Source organism: Triticum urartu, chromosome 6A, assembly GCF_056163025.1.
Source record: "Triticum urartu cultivar PI428250 chromosome 6A, HENAU_Tu73, whole genome shotgun sequence".
Lineage (NCBI taxonomy): Eukaryota > Viridiplantae > Streptophyta > Magnoliopsida > Poales > Poaceae > Triticum > Triticum urartu.
Window position 1 is genome coordinate 302246730 of NC_141878.1, and position 20457 is coordinate 302267186.

Genomic DNA, 20457 nt, shown 5'->3' on the forward strand with positions numbered 1-20457 from the left:
CCCTATTTCTCCGTGCTTGGTCCAAACATTATAGTGTGGCATGAAACCCTTATAAAGCAGGTGGATGTGAAGGATTTTACAGTCAGAGTAAGACTTTGTATTCCCACATATAGGGCATGGAGAACACACAAAACCATTATGCTTGTTTGCCTCAGCCACTTCGAGAAAATTATGCACGTCCTTAATGTACTCCGAGGTGTGTCTCTCATCGTACATCCATTGCCGGTTCATCTGCGTGCATTATGTATAATTAAGTGTGTCAAAACCATTACAGAACATTATGGATAGATAAGTGACCAAATTAATAGAAGTTCGTCATCACATTAAAACCAAAGTACATACATAGTTCTCATTGAACAACATATAGCTCTCCAGAGCATCTAATTAAACCATACATTGAAACTATGTAAAACATTTCAATGCAACAACAAATGCGATCATAATCGCAACCAAGGTAATAATTGATCCAACGGCATAATGATAGCAAGCCACGATATGAATGTCACATTTTCTAATATTCAAACGCATTGCATCCATCTTGATCTTGTGATCATCGACGACATCCGCAACATGCAACTCCAATATCATCTTCTCCTCCTCAATTTATTTATTTTTTCCTTCAAGTAATTATTTTCTTCTTCAACTGAATTTAACCTCTTGACAATAGGGTCGGTTGGAATTTCTGGTTCACATACCTCCTAGATAAATAAAATCTATGTCACGTTGGTCAGCATAATTGTCATAAACAATAAATGAACCAAATAGTTATAAAAGATAATATATATACCACATCCGAATCGTAGACAGGACGAGCGCCGATGGGGGCGGATACCAAAACCATCACACTATATAATAACAAGCAATAATAAAAGTAAGAAAATTAGACAAGTATCTATCAAACCATACAAGTAAGATTTTTTTTTCAGAAAGAAGATAAGAACAAGAGGCTCACCACGGTGGTGCCGGCGACGAGATCGGCGCGGGCGATCGACGACGGTGGAGACGGGGACGGGACGTGATGGACCGCTAAACCTAGACAAATCTTGTGGAAAATGGAGCTTGGAGGTCAAGCTTTGAGAGGAGAAAGCTTAACTAGTGTGCCTCGGGCATTTCATCAAACACCTCATGTGCATAGGAGGTGAGCTAGAGCACCACAAAGCTCTCCCATCGCCGACCAGAAAAAATAGAGCAGTGTGGAGTGCTCTGCTCGCCGGCGATGGGGTATATATAGGCAACTCATTGGTCCCGGTTCGTGGCTAGAACCGGGACTAAAGGCCCCACTTCTGTCTCGGTTCCAGCCACGAACCGAGACCAATGGATGTGGCCCAGGAGCGAGGACCATTAGGTCCAAACGAACCGGGACCAATGCCGCACGAGGCCCGGTCGTCCCCCTGGGCTCACGAACCGGGACGTATGCCTCCATTGGTCCCGGTTCGTGACTGAACCGGGACTAATGGGCTGGCCAGGCCTGAACCAAAGCCCTGTTTTCTACTAGTGTTTGTAGTGGGTTCGATCTTACGGTGCTTGATCCCAGTGACATAAGGGGAACCGACACGTATGTATCGTTGCTACTAAGGTTAAAATGCTCTACATAGATAGATCTTGTCTACATCATGTCATCGTTCTTATTGCATTACTCCATTTCTCCGTGAACTTAATACACTAGATGCATGTTGGATAGCGATTGATGTGTGGATTAATAGTCGTAGATGCAGGCAGGAGTGGGTTTACTAATCTTGGACGTGATGCCTATATAATGATCATTGCCTGGATTCGTCATGAGTATTTGAAGTTCTATCAATTGCCCGACAGTAATTTGTTTACCCACCGTTTGCTATTTTTCTCAAGAGAAGCCACTAGTGAAACCTACGGCCCCCGGGTCTCTTTCTCATATTATTTGCCTTCGCGATCTATTTATTTTCCTTTTATTGACAGATCTATTAAGCCAAAAATACAAAAATACCTTGCTACAATTTATTTTATTTGGCGTTCAATCTATCAATATTTACAACTCTCTCATGTCCGTTTGCCAATTTCTGGCGCCGTTACGCGAAAGGGATTGACAACCCCTTTTACATGTCGGGTTGCGGGTATTTGTTATTTGTGCGCAGGTGCTGTTTACGTTGTGTAGCTTGGTTCTCCTGCTGGTTCGATAACCTTGGTTTCATATCTGAGGGAAATACCTACTGCCGTTGTGCTGCATCATCCATTCCTCTTTGGGGAAATACCGACGTAGCTTCAACATATACCAGGGAAGATCTTCAACATATACCAGGTTCCTAATCACAAATCTCATCTCCTCACAATTTACATTATTTGCCATTTGCCTCTCGTTTTCCTCTCCCCCACTTCAAAAAAATTTGTCGTTTTATTCGCCCCTCTTTTTCGTTCGCTGTTTTCTTATCAGATCTGTTTTTGCATGTGCTCTTGTTTGCGTAGTCATGATGCCTCAAAGAAAATATTATGATGTTCCTTACCAAAATATTTTGCTTAAAATTGAGAAAAGTACTAAGTAATATATGACTACACAATTTGAGCATAATAAGTATTTTACTGAATAACTTAAGGAGCACTTTGTTGTGCTTGATGCTATAACAAAAAAACTTGATGATATTGGTAGAGAAGTTTGCAATCTCCAATCTAAGTATGCTTTTGTAGAAACTTTGCTAGGAAAAATATCCGATGTGCAAGCTACCCGAGTAAATCAAATGGCCGCTAAACCGATCTCGTTAGAAGACAAAAATGATGAAGATCTTAAAATGATTAGTGTTTCCTCTATTGATTCGTTGTTTAGTAAAGTTAAGATTGATGAAAAAGGGACTGGAGAAGAGTCAACTTTAGTTAGAAGGCGTCCCGATGATTCGGAGGGTGAAAATCTTGTTGAGAAAATTGATAAAAGTGGGTTTGAAGAGGTCAAAACTTTAGCTAGTGATGTGCCCACTCTTTTGGATTACAAAGATTTTTATTATTATAGTTGCTCTTTGATTGATTGTATTTCTTTGTTGCAATCCATGATAAATTCACCCCATTCTTATGAACAAAATAAAGATTTTACTAAACATATTGTTGATGCTATGATGAAAGCTTTAGAAGGAAAGTTGGAATTAGAAGTTTCAATTCCTAGAAAATTGCATGATGAATGGGAACCTACTATCAAATTCAATATTAAAAATTATGAGTGCTTTGCTTTCTGTGATTTGGGTTCTAGTGTTTCTACAATTCAGAAATCTTTATGTGATGTGCTTGGTCTTACCAATATTGAATCATGTTCTTTGAATTTGGACTTGGCAGATTCTTCTATTAGAAAGCCTATGGGAAGAATTAATGATGTTCTTATTCTTGAAAATAGGAATTATGTGCCCATAGATTTTATTGTTCTTGATATTGATTGCAATCCGTCTGGTCCAATTATTCTTGGTAGACCGTTTTTATGCACTATCGGTGCGGTGATTGATATGAAAGAAGGCAATATTAAGTTCCAATTCCCTTTGAGGAAGGGTATGGAACACTTCCCTAGAACAAGAATTAGGCCACTATATGAATCAATCATAAGGGCCTCTTATGGATCTCGAACCAAGGATGACAAAACATAGATCCTTGCTTTATGCCTAGCTAAGGGCGTAAAACTATAGCGCTTGTTGGGAGGCAACCCAATGAATAAAATTTATTTTTGCTTTTTGCTTCCTGTTATTGAGTGTTTCAAAAATTATGCTACTGTTATGATTGTGTTTTTTAGGTTTTAATTAGTGTTTTTTCCAAGTAAAGCCTTTAGGATCTTCTTGGGTGATAGTTGTTTGATCTTGTTGAAAAAACAGAAACTTTTGCGCTCGCGAAAATAATTCCCATTTTGAATTAGGGAGCGATAAAATACCCATTCCTTTTGCAGTACATCTATATAAAAATCGCTAAGGTCATCCTAAGTTTTCAGATTTTTTGTAGTTACGGAAGTATTCAAAACACCCAGATTCTTACACACTGTTCTATTTTGACAGATTCTATTTTCTTTGCGTCGTGTGCTTGTTTCGATGGCTCTATGGTTTTCTTTGATGAGTTTTTGCCATAGAAAAGTTGGAATACAGTAGATATAATGCAAGAATAAAATATGAATTGGTTTACTACAGAACTTATAGTAGTGATTTGTTCTTATACTAACGGATCTCACGAAGGCATTTGTTGAGTTTTGTGTGATTGGAGTTTTCAAGTTTTGGGTTATCTTACGATGGATGAAGGAATAAGGAGTAAGAAGAGCCTAAGATTGGGGATGCCCCGGTATCCCAATCTATTATCCAAAAGAGAGCAAGCAACTAAGCTTGGGGATGCCCCCGAGTGGCATCCCCTCTTTCTTCTAACGACCATCGGTATTTTACTCGAAGCTATATTTTTATTCGTCATATACTATGTGTTTTTCTTGGAGCTTCTTGTATGATATGAGTCTTTACTTGTTTTATTTTGTGTTTTAAGTCTTGATTCCTTGCTGGACACAACTATTTGAGAAAGCCAAAGTTATGTCATGAATTGTTAGAATTGCTCTATATGCTTCACTTAAATTTTTAAGAGCTATGGACTTGCTCTGGTGCTTCACTTATATCTTTTTGAGCATGGTGTGCTTTAGTATTTTTTAAGAAATGCTCTTTTGCTTCACTTAGATTTATTTGAGAGTTAGTAAATTTTTTAAGAAATTCTCTTTTGCTTCACTTAAATTAATTTGAGAGAAAGAAATTTTATGCTCATGATCTTCACTTATATTTCTTTGAGCTTATCGAAAGCAACATATGAAAATTAGTCCGAAAGTGCTAGATATCCAAGAAGGATATAATAAAAACTTTCATGAAGATCACTGGACAAAATAAACTTGATTCTCGGTAATAGTTTTGAGGTACGATGATGTGATATGTGAGTTATGTTGATGAGTAATTATGCTTTAGTAAGAATATTGGTGTTAAGGTTTGTGATTCCCTATGCAAGCACAAAAGTCAATAATTAGGCAACGAAATTAAATCCTACTTGTGGTGCATTATTCAGTCTTAATTATGCTTAATGCTCTCTTATGAGATTATTTGTTTCTTGGTTGGTCCTTCTCAATCTTTTGCTAGTCTTCATTTTGCACGAAGTATGATCACTACTTGTGCATCCAAAAACCTTTAAACCAGTTTTGCCACATGATTCCACTATATCTACCTATATGCAGTATTCTTTTGGCGTTCTAAGCAAATTTGTATGTGCCATCTCTAATTTTCAAAATAAACTTCTCTTTTGCGTGTTCGCTTCGCTCGCGGCGCGGTGAGGGGTGGCTAATATTTTCCATGCTAGATGTGTTATTCTCACGATGAGTGTTTATTCACTTGTCATTGCACGAGAGTAAGGCAAAGGTATTAAGGATGCCTAGTCCTGATATGAAAAAAATGAATTTACTTTATGTTGTCAAATAATAAATTCCTTGTAAAGTGTTGGTATGGAAGGCACCCGTTGATACGGTTAGCCATGGAAAGTGAAAGTATGGTGGAAAAAGGAATAAACTTTATTTTCTGTTTGGGAACCGCCTATGATATATCTAGCATGGAAAGTGTTGGGAACTCTAAGTCATTTTCGTTGGTGGGTAGGACACACCTCCCAAAATGTTTTTATCTCTAAGTTTTTCGCTTTGAGATCTGGCACCTCTACAAATCCCTACTTCCATCTGCGAAGGGCCTTTCTTTTACTTTATGCAATTTTTTATTATGAATTTGAGTCTCCATCTTCTCTTACAAAAGCACCAACTAGGAGGCACTATGATCATGCTTGAGCATTGGGTGTAGCTAATATGCGAGTGTGTTTCATGAATGGAATAATGATTGAGCATGATGGGCTAGGGATAGCTTATTTTAGCGTTGATATTTTGAAAGACATTGTTGCTTGTTGATATGCTTGAGTATTTAAGTTATCATGTCAAAACTAGACTATTGCTTTGAACAATATAAAAGTCCAAATGTCCATGCTATAAAGAAAAGAATACAATATGACATGATAGGCGGCATTCCACAACAAAAATTCTATTTTTATCACTTACCTACTCGGGGACGAGTAGGAGTTAAGCTTGGGGATGCTGATACGTTCCAACGTATCTATAATTTTTTATTGTTCCATGCTGTTATATTATCAATCTTGGAAGTTTTATAGTCATTTTATATCATTTTTTGGTACTAACCTATTGACATAGTTCCAAGTGCCAGTTGCTGTTTTTTGCATGTTTTTTACATCGCGGAAAATCAATACCAAATGGAGTCCAAATGCAACGGAACTTTACGGAGAATTTTTATGGACCAGAAGACATCTAATGGGCCAAGGTTGCGCCTTGGGGGTGCTCCGAGGAGAGAACAACCCACCAGGGCGCGCCCTGGTGGGTTGTGCCCACCTCGGGTGCCCCCCGGACCGCATCTTTGCTCTATAAATACCCCAATATTCCAGAAACCATAGGGGAGTCGACAAAAATCAATTCCAGCCGCCGCAGAGTTTGGAACCACCAGATCCAATCTAGACACCATCACGGAGGGGTTCACCACTTCCATTGGTGCCTCTCCGATGATTCGTAAGTAGTTCTTTGTAGACCTTTGGGTCCGTAGTTAGTAGCTAGATGGATTCCTCTCTCTCGTTTGATTCTCAATACAATGGTCTCTTGGAGATCCATATGATGTAACTCTTTTTGTGGTGTGTTTGTTGGGATTGGATGAACTTTGAGTTTATGATCAGATCTATCTTTTTATATCCATGAAAGTTATTTGAGTTTCTTTGATCTCTTATATGCATGATTGCTTATAGCCTCGTATTTCTTCTCTGATATTTGGGTTTTGTTTGGCCAACTTGATCTATTTATCTTGCAATGGGAAAAGGTGCTTTGTAGTGGGTTCGATCTTACGGTGCTTGATCCCAGTGACAGAAGGGGAACCAACACGTATGTATCGTTGCTACTAAGAATAAAACGACGGGGTCTATCTCTATATAGATAGATCTTGTCTACATCATGTCATCGTTCTTATTGCATTACTCCATTTCTCCATGAACTTAATACACTAGATGCATGCTGGATAGCGGTCGATGTGTGGAGTAATAGTAGTAGATGCAGGCAGGAGTGGGTCTACTAATCTTGGACGTGATGCCTATATTCATTGCGTGGATTCCTCATGAGTATTTGAAGTTCTATCAATTGCCCAACAGTAATTTGTTTACCCACCGTTTGCTATTTTTCTCGAGAGAAGCCACTAGTGAAACCTATGGCCCCCGGGTCTCTTTCTCACATTATTTGCCTTCGCGGTCTATTTTATTTTCCTTTTATTTTCAGATTTGTTAAACCAAAAATACCTTGCTGCAATTTATTTTTTTCTCGTTCGGTCTATCAATATTTACAACTCTCTCACGTCCGTTTGCCAGTTTCTGGCGCCATTAGCCGAAAGGGATTGACAACCCCTTTTACAAGTCGGGTTGCGAGTATTTGTTATTTGTGTGCAGGTGTCGTTTATGTTGTGTTGTCTGGTTCTCCTACTGGTTCGATAACCTTGGTTTTATATCTGAGGGAAATACCTACCACCGCTGTGCTGCATCATCCCTTCCTCTTTGAGTAAATACCAACGTAGCTTCAAGCGACATCAGGCGTGCAGAATCTCGTGATGTGGCCGAAGAAGCGGCAGCCACGATAGCGCACATCTTCCGGCACTCAGATCGGGGGTGATGGGTACCGAGGCAATGCGGGCACTCCCCAGGGCGCGGAGGGGATGGTGGGCTGCAAACGCGGCTGACGTGGTCGTCCCGTCGGCGGCGACGCAGGCCGCGCCGGCCCATGGCGACCTCCCATCCACCACCATCTGCAGGGCCGGCCTTAGCCTTGTGCATGATGCAGTGCACCTTAGAGCAGAGTCTGAGGCACACGGTGGGCGGCGAGGGTCGTGGAGCAGGATGGCGGAGGGCGGGCGACAAGCAAAGGGTGAGGCGGTAGGACCGTGCCCTGCAGTCGGACTCCGCCGAAGACGGGCTGGATTCTATCCAGCGACGCTCATGGGGCCTGCCACCTATAGTCGGAGATGAGGGGGGAGGGAGAGGCCTTGGGGATGTGGGTGACGGCGCCGGAGTAGCGACCGACGTGACAAGGAGGTGGCCGACGGCGGCCAGAGTGGCTGCCGGCGATTAGGGGGCTGGGGCGCGGGGGAGCTAGGGCACCGGCGGGCCAAACTTCTCGTGCCTTGTAGTTTAAACAAGTACTAAAGAGAGATTTATGAACAACCCCCGCCGCAAGCTTGGACATGCGGGTGTTCTCCTACCATTGTGTGTCTATTTGCCTGCGTAGGTTGGTGACCCTCCAGGCCTTCCAACCTCTCAAAAAGAAAAGGAAAGACAAAGGTTCAACAACCACAAAAAGGTTGGGCGCGAGTCCGCAATAGACATCAGACCCAGCCTCGGGGACTACTACTGGAGTCACAATAAGAAATCAATAGAAGCCCTCACCTGACAACTAGTCTCGGCCAAACCTCCAAGTCCCTCCAGTGCAGCACTCGGCTTCCCAAGGACATCCTATGCGCTCGCCACCGTAGCAACCAACGGCGAGGAGCTACATGAGCAAATGGGCAGGTGGCAGCAGCCCCAATCACCAGTCTCATGGTGGGGCGTGACCTGCATAGTAGGGATACCATTGGCTCCACCCGAAGACGGGGCTGCCTGGAGATCGGCTAGAGGTCCCGTGATGGCCAGGCTTTGATTAGGCCCGGATGAGGACCCTATGGCGACTTCTACGTTGTGAAACCAATCACGAGCCAAAGTCGGAAGTGCGCAAAGGTCGAGCAGTTCAACATAAGATAGAAAGACGACAATAACTACAAAACCTTACAAGCGAAGTGGGGTGATATCCTCGGGAATCCCCTAGGATATGCCTTGCAACTCTATTTTATCCGCCTTCGGCTGCCCTGCGACGGAGGACAAGCCCTCAAGGGCCACGCTCTCCCTATGAAGGTGAAACTAAACATCACCAAGAGCTTCATCACGAGAAAACCTTGAAGCGATGGAAACATAGCAGGAGGGATCAACAAGCTTCTGCCTCCTTGGCACTGGTACTAGCACTGGTGTCGTGAGCTTCGGGGGGAGCATGGGTCGTCTCGGGGTTGGCGTAACATCGGCGCCTCCGGTGCCTGGCTAGAGGGGCATCCTTGGATCCTGCCAGGCCCGCAACCTCTTCACGGCGGATTGAATTGAGAGGCCCTCTGCGGACATTGGCGGTGGACTCGTTCTCCATTTCTCCAAGAAACAAGGATGAGCCATCGTCCCCCAAGGCATCGGCAACTCATTACGGGCTTGCAGAGGAAGCACATAGAGCTCCACCCAGGTCCGTGCAATGTGAACCCCCTTCAAGCCTCTCACCTTTAAGCGAGTAGTGGCAGCCATTAGTAGCTCGGCGTCATTAGGGAGATCGTCTGAGGACTCCCAAGAGTTCAAGCGTGTTGGGGAGCCGCCAAACAAGGTCGACAGGCTGTCTTAAAGCCCGGACACATAAAACCACTTCAGGTCCCCATCGACTTCGGGAGGTCCATAGGGAAGAATGGAGTGAGAGCCCGCAGTTAGATGATCACCCCTCTAAAGATCACAGACGATGCCCCCGCGCATTTGCGCCTTGACACAAAAGTACCGACGGAACAAGTTAAAATGGGCGGCGGTCCCCAGGAAGCCTTCGTAGAATGTGATGAAGTTCGCGATATGGAGAATGCTCGTGGATTAAGGTGGTGAAGTTGACAAGCAAAGAAAAAAGAAGCCCCAGCACGAATAGGGGGAAGTCGAGCCCTCGAACGAAAAAATTAAGGTGGACCATGCGCTCACCGGGATGCGGCGCCGGTGAACTCTCCATCAATAGAGGAATTTGGTAGGCAAAATGCAGAGGGAATGACCCTTCTTCCTTCAGCTTCTGGACCTCTCCATCTGAGGCAAGGGAGCGAGACCACAAGCTGACGACCATGTCGGCCTCATGCTGCAATTCACTAGCGGCGGTGGTCTCCCTCTTCCTTTTCTTCGCGGATGCTATGTTTGAAGGCTGCTAGGGCTTCGGCATCCGGACAATCGACGATTTGGTTCTTTTTAGTTAAGAACCTAGTCCAAAATTTCCTGGCGGACTCTCTGGGCTGTTGAACTATATGGCTTAAGTCATTAGCATCTGGAGGTTGAACGTATGTGCCTTGGAAGTTATCGAGGAAGGCCTCTTCCAAGTCCTCCCAGCTGCCAATAGAATTTGCAGGCAGGCTGTTGAGCCAGTGCCGAGCTGGCCCCTTGAGTTTTAAAGAGAGGTATTTGATAGCGTGGAGGTCATCGTCGCGGGCCATATGAATGTGGAGAATGAAGTCTTCGATCCAAACCGCGGGGTCCGTGGTTCCATTGTATGATTCTATATTCATGGGTTTGAACCCTTCTGGGAATTCATGACCGAGGACCTCATTGGTGAAGCAATGAGGGTGTGCGGCGCCTCTATATCGGGCTGTATCGCGACGTAGCTCTAATGGAGTCCATCTGCGGTTTTTAGCCCGTGCATGACTAAGTTTGTCACGTTTGAACAGGTGGCCGTTGTCGATTGTCGAGGCACATCCTCGCGATCCATAGATTGATCTAGTATGTCCTGCTTTATTGTTCAGGTTTTGCCAAAGGTCATATGTATGACCGTGGGCTAATTTACCTCTACCTGTGCGCTGAGGCGGGGCTGGCTGGTGTTCAGCGTGAGTTGCCGTTTTGTCTCGACCATGTGGTGGTCGGTCAGCCGCATTGTACGATGGAGGTATGTATTCCGGCGCCTCCTCGTCAAACTAAGGTAGCAATTTGCGCTTTGGATAGCTTTTGGTTGCGCGCTTGAGGTCGTATTCTTCGGCTGCTAGGACATCAATCCAATTATCATTGAGCAGATCTTGGTCAGCTTGAAGTTGTTGCTGCTTCTTTTTCAGGCTCCTTGTAGTAGCGATTAGCTGGCGCTTGAAGCGCTCCTGCTCCAGAGGTTCCTCGGGCACGATGAAATCATCGGTGCCGAGGCTCGCCTCATCCTCGGAGAGCGGACGATAACATCCATCCTCTGAGTCCTCATGCGTGGCCTACTTGCCAGGGCTAGCCTGCCCATCTTCCCGTTCATCTTGTTCATTAGCTGTTTCAACGGGGTCTTCGTTGTCCTCGGCACCTTCTGGAATATTATCTTCTCCTGTGCCGGTGTTGCTGTCTTTACTGCGGCGTGACTTAGAGCGGCGCCGCTGACGCCGGTTCTTGGATTGTATTTTGGAAGGTTTATCCTCGACTGGATCTTCCTTGTCATTGCTGCTGTTCTCCTTTGGTGCATCCACCATGTATACATCATACGAGGAAGTGGTCGTCCATCGTCCGGTGAACAGCGGGTTCTGGGCCTCCTTCTTCTCCGACATCATCCTCCATACCGTCGATGTCCTCGGAGTCGTAATCAAGTGTGTCGGTGAAATCCTCGACCGTGGCGACGAAGTGGGTGGTGGGCGGGAAGCAAAATTCTCCACCATTAGCCCCTAGTTCGAACCGGATATAGTTCGGCTGTGAGTCCTCTGCCAAGGACAGGTTCTTTAAGGAGTTTAGCACATCGCCCAAGGCGAGTGCTGTAAGATGTCTGGAGCGCCGAATTCGAAGATCGATAAACGATCAAGCTCGGCGTCCGCGGGCTCACGTGGTTCGAAACTTACGGCCGGAGATGAGTCCGGAGTACCGCTGACAAAGACATCGTGAGAGGTTAAGTCTATGTGCGGCTCCAACGCCGTGGAATCTGTGGCCTCCATGGTGGGGTTGATCCTCCCGTCCTTGGATGGCGCAGCTTGCTCTGGATCTAGGGCCAGAGCGGTTATAGGAGCAATCTCCTGAATGCGGCCTGATGACAGATTTAGGTCATGATCAACGGGGTGACCGGGAGCGGCTACGGCGGTCTTGAATCCGGCGAAGATCAAGTCTCCACGGATGTCTGCAACGTAGTTCAGGCTTCCGAATCTGACCTGATGGCTAGGGGCGTAGTTTTCGATCTGCTCCAGATGGCCAAACGAATTGGCCTGCAGTGCGAAGCCGCCGAACATGAAGATCTATCCGGGGAGGAAAGTTTCTCCTTGGACAGCGTCATTATGGACGATTGAAGGGGCCATCAAACCTTTTGGCGACAGCACAGTGGAACTCTCAATGAAAGCACCAATGTCAGTGTCAAAACCGGCGGATCTCGGGTAGGGGGTCTTGAACTGTGCGTCTAAGGTCGATGGTAACAGGAGACAAGGGACACGATGTTTACCCATGTCCGGGCCCACTCTATGGAGGTAATACTCTACGTCCTGCTTGATTGATATTGATGAATATGAGTATTACAAGAGTTGATCTACCTCGATATCGTAATGGCTAAACCCTAGAGGTCTGGCTTGTATGGCTATGATACTGAGTCTCCTATCCGGACTAAGTCCTCCGGTTTATATAGACACAGGGAGGATCTAGGGTTACACAAGGTCGGTTACAAAGAAAGGAATCTACATATCCGTTCACCAAGCTTGCCTTTCACGCCAGGGAGAGTCCCATCCAGACATGGGTACAGTCTTCGGTCTTCGCATCTTCACAGTCCATCAATCCGGCCCATGGCTAACAAGCCGGACGCCCGAGGATCCCTTAGTCCAGGACTCCCTCAGTCGCCTACACACCTCTGCCATGACCATGGGAGGTCGAGCTCGTCCTTCCCATGGCTTTCCGCTCACGAGAAGAAACTGCGAGCCCGAAGACCATGAATGTCACAATGGTGGAGGCCAGGAGAAAGATGCTTGAGCTGGGGCGCAATGACAAAGATAGGAGTGAAATGGAAACATCTTCCTCTCTTCTCCACTCGTATGTCCAACCACAGGGCGCGCCAGGAATTGAGGCATCTTCCTCTCTGAGACTTCTAGTTACGCTTGGACCCCTACCCAAGGGAACTGTTGGTATTTTGCACTGTTAGTATCCAAGCGAATGGACGTTCCTTGCGTGAGGCATGTTTGAGAAAACCCTGCATGAGGCATGCTTGAGAAAATGCACCGTCATGGAGTGTTCCCTCAAAAAGCCACTCGTTCCCTCAAAAAACCATGCCCAGAGAACGCACATGATTGCGTGCTATAACAGATATATTTATCATGCTATTATAGAAAGCCATGTGAAAGAGAAAAATTGTCATGCTAGCGAAAAGGTTTGTTAATAATTTTCCTTGCTGCAGTAGAGTAATTTTCCATGCGTTCCAGGGATTTGTCATAATGCAGTAGAGAGAATTGCCAGGCTAAAGAAAAAGGAAGACTTGCCCACATGTTAAATAAATTGCCATGCGGTAACAGGATGAATTGTTGTGTACATAGAAGAGTTGTTATACATTCTTATAAGTAAATTGCCATGCTACATCGTAGGGTTCCATGCTACACACGGAGTCCTTCTCTCTGGATGGTGTATGTGAACGAATGTTTGCATTGTTCCTTCGAAAGAGTACATGGGAAACAACAAAAATTGCCACATGTCACTGCTTTGAGGTTCGCACACGAGATCAAATATACCAGAGAGCATTCCCTAGAAAAAGAACACTTCTAGAAAACGTCAGCTCATTAGCTATTCCGGTTTTTCTCGTGGAATTCTGTTTGAACCCCTTGGAAAATTTCGCCGGAGGTAGAGAAAAAACAAATGCGACTGGTTCATCAGGTAGCAAAAAATACCATATGCAGTGGAAAGAATCAAGGAAACATAGCTTTTTGTTTTGTCAAGCACCACCAGCAGAACGGATCTGGAAATGAACGTGTGTAAGATGCCAAAAATATATTTCAAGGCTAAGCTGTTGATCGAAATGACTAACCCTGTCCTAACATCACCAGGGGTATCTTCGATGACAGGAGCCACATTGTTCGATGATAAACCATTTCTGCACAAGTTTTAAATCATTTCATAATATCCATTAACCTAGAGAAAATGTTTGAAACAACGACATTTCCACAGTTACAAAGTTGTTTTGATTTATTTGTGTTTTAAGACACATATAACAGGTGGAACAAATCCTCACAAAATGATGATATTTCTTTTAGTTTCTTGCATGAAACCCTAAGGGGCCAAAACAGATTTATCAGAAGAGAGGACAAGGAGAGATCAATACCTGTGCTGGAATATTTCTGCAACAAATGCCAAGTTCAGATTTGCTGAACCCTCAACAATATCTTTAGATGTTACATATCTTGTACAATCAAGCTTTTCGGCAGTTTCAAGTACTTTCTTTGCCCTTTCTTTAGGATCTGTAGTTTCTATCAGGGTTGTTGAGCTATGCTCGGGAGCAAGGGCACTGAGAAGGTAAGCATACGCTTCACCATCCTACAAATACATCATACGAAAGCATAATGAAATTTTTTATATTAGCATTTCTGAAATAGCCGTCAATATCATAGAATGATTTAACACGGCTACATAAACATGCCATAAAAGTCACAGTGTTTATTCTCGCAAAAAAATCACAATATTTACCGTCGGTATGAAAAAATTGCATAGAGGTTGTGCATTTTTCAGGTCTGTTTTGTCTTATAATAGGTGTAATATCCATGAATAGTTGAATACAAATGATATACATACCTTAACATCAGTAGAGAAATTTGTTACAGTTTTCTTGTACCCTGCTTTCTTGATATGGAAGTTCATCCATTTGAGCAACATCTTATCTGGTGCTAAGTTGACAAGATCCTCTACTTCCTGTATAACATCATGTAACATAATTATCCAAACTTTGCTAATGCACATGCATGTACATACAAGTTCTCTCGATGATTTGAACCTTGCTGTTATCATCAGCCACCAACTCCAACAACTCAGGTGTTTTCTTCAGATTCAAATCAGCTAAGAGTTGTATCTGAGAGAAGTCCAACGAAACAATTTGTAAAGATAGCATTCATCAATGTTCTAGGTAACACTATATTGCTTAAAAATTATTTAGTAACTAACTCAGTGATGGTGGTTGTAGAAAACACACCTTTATGATTTGGGATAGCAAACCAAGAACTAGATGAGGCTGAAAAAGGAAAAATACTTCAGCGGTACAAAGTAGAATGATTTTCGAATAATAAATATATTGCTAGAATCTTTACTTGTACATAACATGTGGGTTGGCGATGGTACGACATATCCCATCATATCTTTCTTTTCTGTAATCCTAAAATTCTAACAATGTAATGAGGAACCTCTCTTTCCCACTTTTTTGGAAAATTTATGACAACAAAAACTAATTGAGACACAGGGAAGCTTCTAAGAATTTAATAAAATAAGCACACACACTCTTTTCTACCTTCCTAAAAAACCTGTAACAGTTAAGGAAACTAATTGAGACACTAACAAAACAAAGCTTGTTTCTATATAAACAATATAACCACCTCCCTGAAAATCCTCTAAATAAAAATGGAGCTGAGAACTTGTGCTTGTAGAGACATTGTATATAAACCATTCTGTGGACTAGACCAGGCCGATGACAACGCCTTAAGATGACCGGCTACGTTTTTATCCGTTGCAAAGAACAGCTATGTTTCTGGTAGAGATAACATTTTTCTGTCCAAGAAATTGTCGATACCAAAAAGGTTAAGAGCCTCAAAATAGAAAGCTCCCCAAAGATTAATTTGATAAAATTTACAACTACCTACATTGTGCACTTCAAAGATATGCACAACCTAGTCCAGAAATGTTATTATGTATTGTATTTACCCTTCCCTGAAAACCAACTCAACTTCTTTTATGTTTGGTGACAGGCTAATAACAAAAAATCGCCCACCCGAGCTCAGCGAGCGACGCGGACGAAAATCTAGCTTCTGGGGTAGCCCCCATCCTTCCTACCTATCCTCCACCGCCGCCGCCGGTTGGTGCGGCAGCGGCAGGGCCTCTCCGCACGACGAACGACTGGCGCAGGATGCCGCCTTCCGGTAGCGGCGTTGGCTGCCATGGGGCACTTCGGGGTGGTCGTCAAGTGTCTCTGCGTCGATGTCCTAGGGGTCGCTCGAGGTGCAGCGGTTGCGGGAGGTCTTCCTCCCAGTGGATGCGTGTAGGCTGACCTCCGGCCAGATCTGGACGGATCTATTGTTGGGTGGTTGGCGTGCGGCGCGGTTCGCGGCGGCGGCCTGGTGTGGCTGCTTTGGCACTAGACTGTCTGGTGGTAGGTTAGGTCGTGGTGGAGCTCTTGAAAATGGCGGCGGTCTGCCCTGATCCTTTCTGCTGGCTCTTGGTGGTTGCACTGGTCGACGGCATGGCCGTGGCGGCTCGCGTTCGATGGCGGGGTGCAGGCGGTGATGGTGTCCTCCTTTCTCCTGTCCGGGCCAGCAGCGTGTGGACCCCTTGTGCGACGGAGGTGGTTTTGACCAAGAGTTTGTGCTCAGGCAAGCTCCGGGCTTCCACTCCGATAGGTGAGGATTGGCTCAGTCCTGGTGGCGGTCAGTGGCGGTGTTGTCTGGGGTCCTCCAGCCGGTGATGCAGGCATGGGGCAGTGTGGAGTGTGCTGCTGTGGTTTGGTGGCGGTGTGATGCGGGTTGCTGCAGCAACTCCAAGGCAATGACCCCAAATCGTTCATCCCCATTCATTTGGGGTAAACGGGCAGAAACAGTGTCGCAACGCGCAGGAGCAAACCGACAAATATCCGTTCTCGGTCCGCTTTCGGTCCATTCTTGGCCTAAGTTTAGGCTGAGTTTGTGGTGAAACACACATGCACGGACGGTCGCGACGCGTGCCCTTATCTGTCCTTGGTCCGCCCGTCGGTGACACACCCGTCACTTTTTCTATTCCCCTTCCCCCAAACTCCGGCCGCACACCCCTCCCCTCTCCCTTCTCGTCCCTAGCCACCTCCTCCGCGGCCGTGTAACTGCCAATCATGACCACGTGCTCTCCACACCACGAGCTGTCCAACCCCTCGCCTCTGCCTTCAACGCAACCGGCGGCCGAATTTGGAGCGGATCTAGCTGGATTTGTGCGCGGCAGGCCACTGGAGGCCGCGGCGCGCCATGGACTGGCCGGTTACCGATCTACGCAGCCCCGACAACGACCCCAGGCTGCATGCAGGTACTGACTCCGCCTGTAGCCGCTCAGATCTACCCCATCGACGGTTCGCCGGCAAATACACGAACGGCGGCCATTCGAGCTTGGTGCTGGCCCAAAGGCTCGTCGGCGCACCGTTGCCACCAATAAAGTGCGACAATTGCCCAAGGAAGGTCTTGCGCCGCGTGTCTACAATGCCGGAACATCTTGGATGGGTGTTCATCAAGTGCTCAAACGATGGGGTGTGTGTTACTTTAGCTTTGGTTGTGCTCGGATTAGGCTAGTTTTACTTACACTCAAATATTTATTGTGTAGGATGGATGCAACTTTTGGTATTGGAAAGAAGAATACATCGATCTATTGATAGAGCGCAATTTAATAGATGTTCGTGCACTTGTTGCTAGAATAGAGGCTATAGATAAGACTAGATGCGAAGAAGCAACGTCTGTTTCTTTATACGCGAAGAAGAAAGAAGCATTCAAGATCAAGACTCCGCATATCAATAACCAATGCATCAAGAAGGCACTAATCCAACTTACGGAGCAGTTATAGAAGTTGGATATCTTTTAAAATGCTTTCTCGTAGTTCTTGTTTTCTTTGGGCTTGTTATTCTAGCCAAGATTTGGTGAATGTATTCCAATGTATCACAAAAAATGTTGGTGAAAATAATAAGTAAATGAGGAAAAAAATGTCTGTGGGCGAGATGCGGCCGCGTGTTGGGCGCCCGGCCGACGCAAACCCAAATCCGGGCGGACACAGCCCCATTCCAACCCCAAACAGAAGAAATTCGGACAAAACCAATGTTTGTTTGTGGTCGTGCGTTGGAGTTGGCCTAAGCGGGCGGTGCTGATCTGGTTCGAGGTGGTGGGCAACGCCCAACAACGTGCAGGTACGACAGAGTGATTTGGTTTCGTTGGGTTGCCTTGCGTTGTGCTCTTTCTCTGGTGTGTGTTGGTGACGTTGGTCCGAGTTGGGCTTTTCCAGCGTTGTCGTGTCGTCGAACGGATCGACACCGGTGGCCGGCGAATGGCAGCGTTTGATCTTGCTCCGTATCGGCCGTCAGCAGTCACTGGGGTGTATTCTCCCCGGTCCACCAGGACCGACTGGGAGGTAGGTGTGGGCGCTTCCTACCGTGGAGGCACCGACTCAGATCCGGTGATTGATGTTGGGCTAGGAGTGTATGGAGGTGCCATTCACTCCTATCATGGTTGTGTGGTCATGAGATGGATGGTTGGCAGTGTCTAGGAGCATCCATGTCGGGGCGGCAGCCCCTTATGGTGGTCCGCTTGTTTTGGGTCTTTGACAAGCATCATGGAGGCAGGGGTGGCTATGTCTCTTGGTCGACTGGGCGGCGAGCGGTGTAGCCGTGCGTGGCCCTGACGTGTTCTCTATTATGGGCAGTGGCGTCGACCAGGTCTGTATCTGGTGGCTTGTGCTCATCGCGGTGGTTCTGGGTGCATCATGGCGACACTAGTGAGCTACTGAGTGAAATATCCACGCTTTGGCGTCGACGACCGCGGGTGTTGTGCTTCTATGGAGGACGTTGTTGTGGTTCTTCTCTCCATGCAAGGATTCTGGGTGAAGACCCTTATCCTCGTTTCTCCTCTTGATGTTGTATTCATGCATGCTTATATTATGTTTCGTTAATGTAGTCGTGTCCTTTTAGGTTGTTTGAATATCCCGGGATATGTTGTGTAAGAGGGCTCCCTCGCTACTTTGTATCGTTCATCCTGTATTTTGGTTTGCTAGTTCAAACTTAAATAGTAAACGAAGGAAAGTCATAGATCAAGATCAATAGTAACAAAAGAGAAGAACTTGAGAAATATTAATAAACTGTATTGATGCAATAAAATATGGAAACATACTCTGGCTTCAATCAGATCTTGTGTCCCAATGTTAACTAGAGTACAACCAATGGCCTCGGCAGAGTTGAGACAAAGAGTGTGGTTCTCATTCCTCTCCCATGGATTCAAATCCTTCTTTGTATTGATCGCTCTCTCGTCTATTGTGCCGGGAACAGCAACGTTGATCAACTTGCTGATTCAGTACAAGGTAAGGAAATAAATGCTTTAGAATTTTTTTAACAAAAAACAAAATTAAGATATGTTGTGGTACTAAATGAATACAATACACATTTAGAAGACCATCTCACCAAAGCAGAACACCATCCCCAATGAGATTAAATAAATCATTTGATGTTGGATCCAATGGCAAGAAATTCTTCAGGAAAGGGTCGTCCCCGAGAAAATTATTGATATGATTGACATAAGAAATTTTTTCAGACTCATTAATGACGTGCAAGAGAGTAGTGGTCGATGCCTTCAAAAAGGACACTGATCCCTTCAAGTTCTTTTGGCCTCCTGATTTGCTGGTTCCCTTAGCTTTAAGGCTTAAGTACTCCTAACATATTGCAAGATTGTACAACTCATCAGACAAAAAGATTCATACATGAGTGAAAATGTGGAATCTTTTTTTTGCAAAAAATTGGAATCAACAAAAGGTATGCCAAGATGATCCAATGTACCCTAAGGAACTGCTCAAATTCGATTGACTGGTTCATATCAGGGTAAGACTCGCTCAAAAAGTTTGTGATATCCTCCTCGGTTAGAACCTCCTGAATGCCCCTAAGCTCCTCCATCACTGGCGGCAAATCTTTTATAGTTACATGCTCGGCATCCGATCTCTTTGCGGAAGTGAACTATACCGTGGAACATAAGAGGTAGCATTGTGATTAATTATGCAAAGAAAACAATGCGGCTTTTCAAAATGCATCAAGAGTGGCCTCAAGAAAGTGCTTACTTTTGTTTGGAGCGTTCGAAGCTGCACTTGGGTGAATTGGCTCTGAAGCCATGGATCAGAGACAAGAACACCAATGAAGCTAGACATTGTCTTCTGAATTCAGTTTCCTTTTCGTGCTAAATTAATTCATGCACCAATTAAGCTGTTGTTTGGACCTACAAAAACCAACCTTTGCGATACCAAAATCTTTTTAAAGGCTTTGGTCTTCGTTCTTCCTGTCTTCCTTCCTCCAATACCCAAAAACTATTCACTCTGCATGCATTGTTCCCAGCTCCAAAGCGAACTCCAAGAACTATGGGGAAGCAAATGTGTGGTTGGATTACTGAGAGCCATAGGATAGTAAGAAAAAGGAAGAAGCTAAAATGGTGGCTCCTTTTCCGGCCTCCCACAAATGCCTGGAATAGAAAAGCAGATAACCTATCTTAGAACATGAAGCTTCTACGGAGGACACCATCTCTCTCTCTCTCCCTCTCTCCCTCTCCCTCTCTCTCTCCCTCTCTCTCCCTCTCTCTCCCTCTCTCTCTCTCTCTCTCCCACATGCTCCTCTTTTATGGGCTTGGATGGCCCTGTACTTCCTCTCGACTTTTGTTCCTCGCGGGAGCTACTCGGCCAGCCCAATACTGTAGTTGA

The 20457-nt window shown here is 45.1% G+C and overlaps 1 protein-coding gene across 1 annotated transcript; it reads right to left on the reverse strand.

Annotated features, from left to right (window-relative positions):
- Window positions 1–13274: 13274 nt before the first annotated feature.
- Window positions 13275–20209, reverse strand: LOC125512901 (fimbrin-5-like). The gene is made up of 10 exons (XM_087527876.1): window positions 19828–20209; window positions 19553–19726; window positions 19181–19428; window positions 18894–19065; window positions 14990–15028; window positions 14795–14869; window positions 14596–14712; window positions 14129–14340; window positions 13835–13900; window positions 13275–13765 (listed from the first exon to the last, which is right to left on the reverse strand). Exons 1-10 carry the CDS (start codon window positions 19912–19914, stop codon window positions 13594–13596), a joined length of 1362 nt encoding a protein of 453 aa, XP_087384002.1. The 5' UTR covers window positions 19915–20209; the 3' UTR covers window positions 13275–13593.
- Between the last annotated feature and the right edge of the window lie 248 nt (window positions 20210–20457).

Excerpts from the sequence above, each read along its gene's own strand:
- LOC125512901 (XM_087527876.1), bottom strand. The coding sequence starts at position 19,914 with ATGTCTAGCTTCATTGGTGTTCTTGTCTCTGATCCATGGCTTCAGAGC. Across the intron at positions 19,429-19,552 it reads AATTTGAGCAGTTCCTTAGG|GAGTACTTAAGCCTTAAAGC; the intron begins GTACATTGGATC and ends GCAATATGTTAG. Across the intron at positions 14,713-14,794 it reads TGGCTGATGATAACAGCAAG|GAAGTAGAGGATCTTGTCAA; the intron begins GTTCAAATCATC and ends GATGTTATACAG.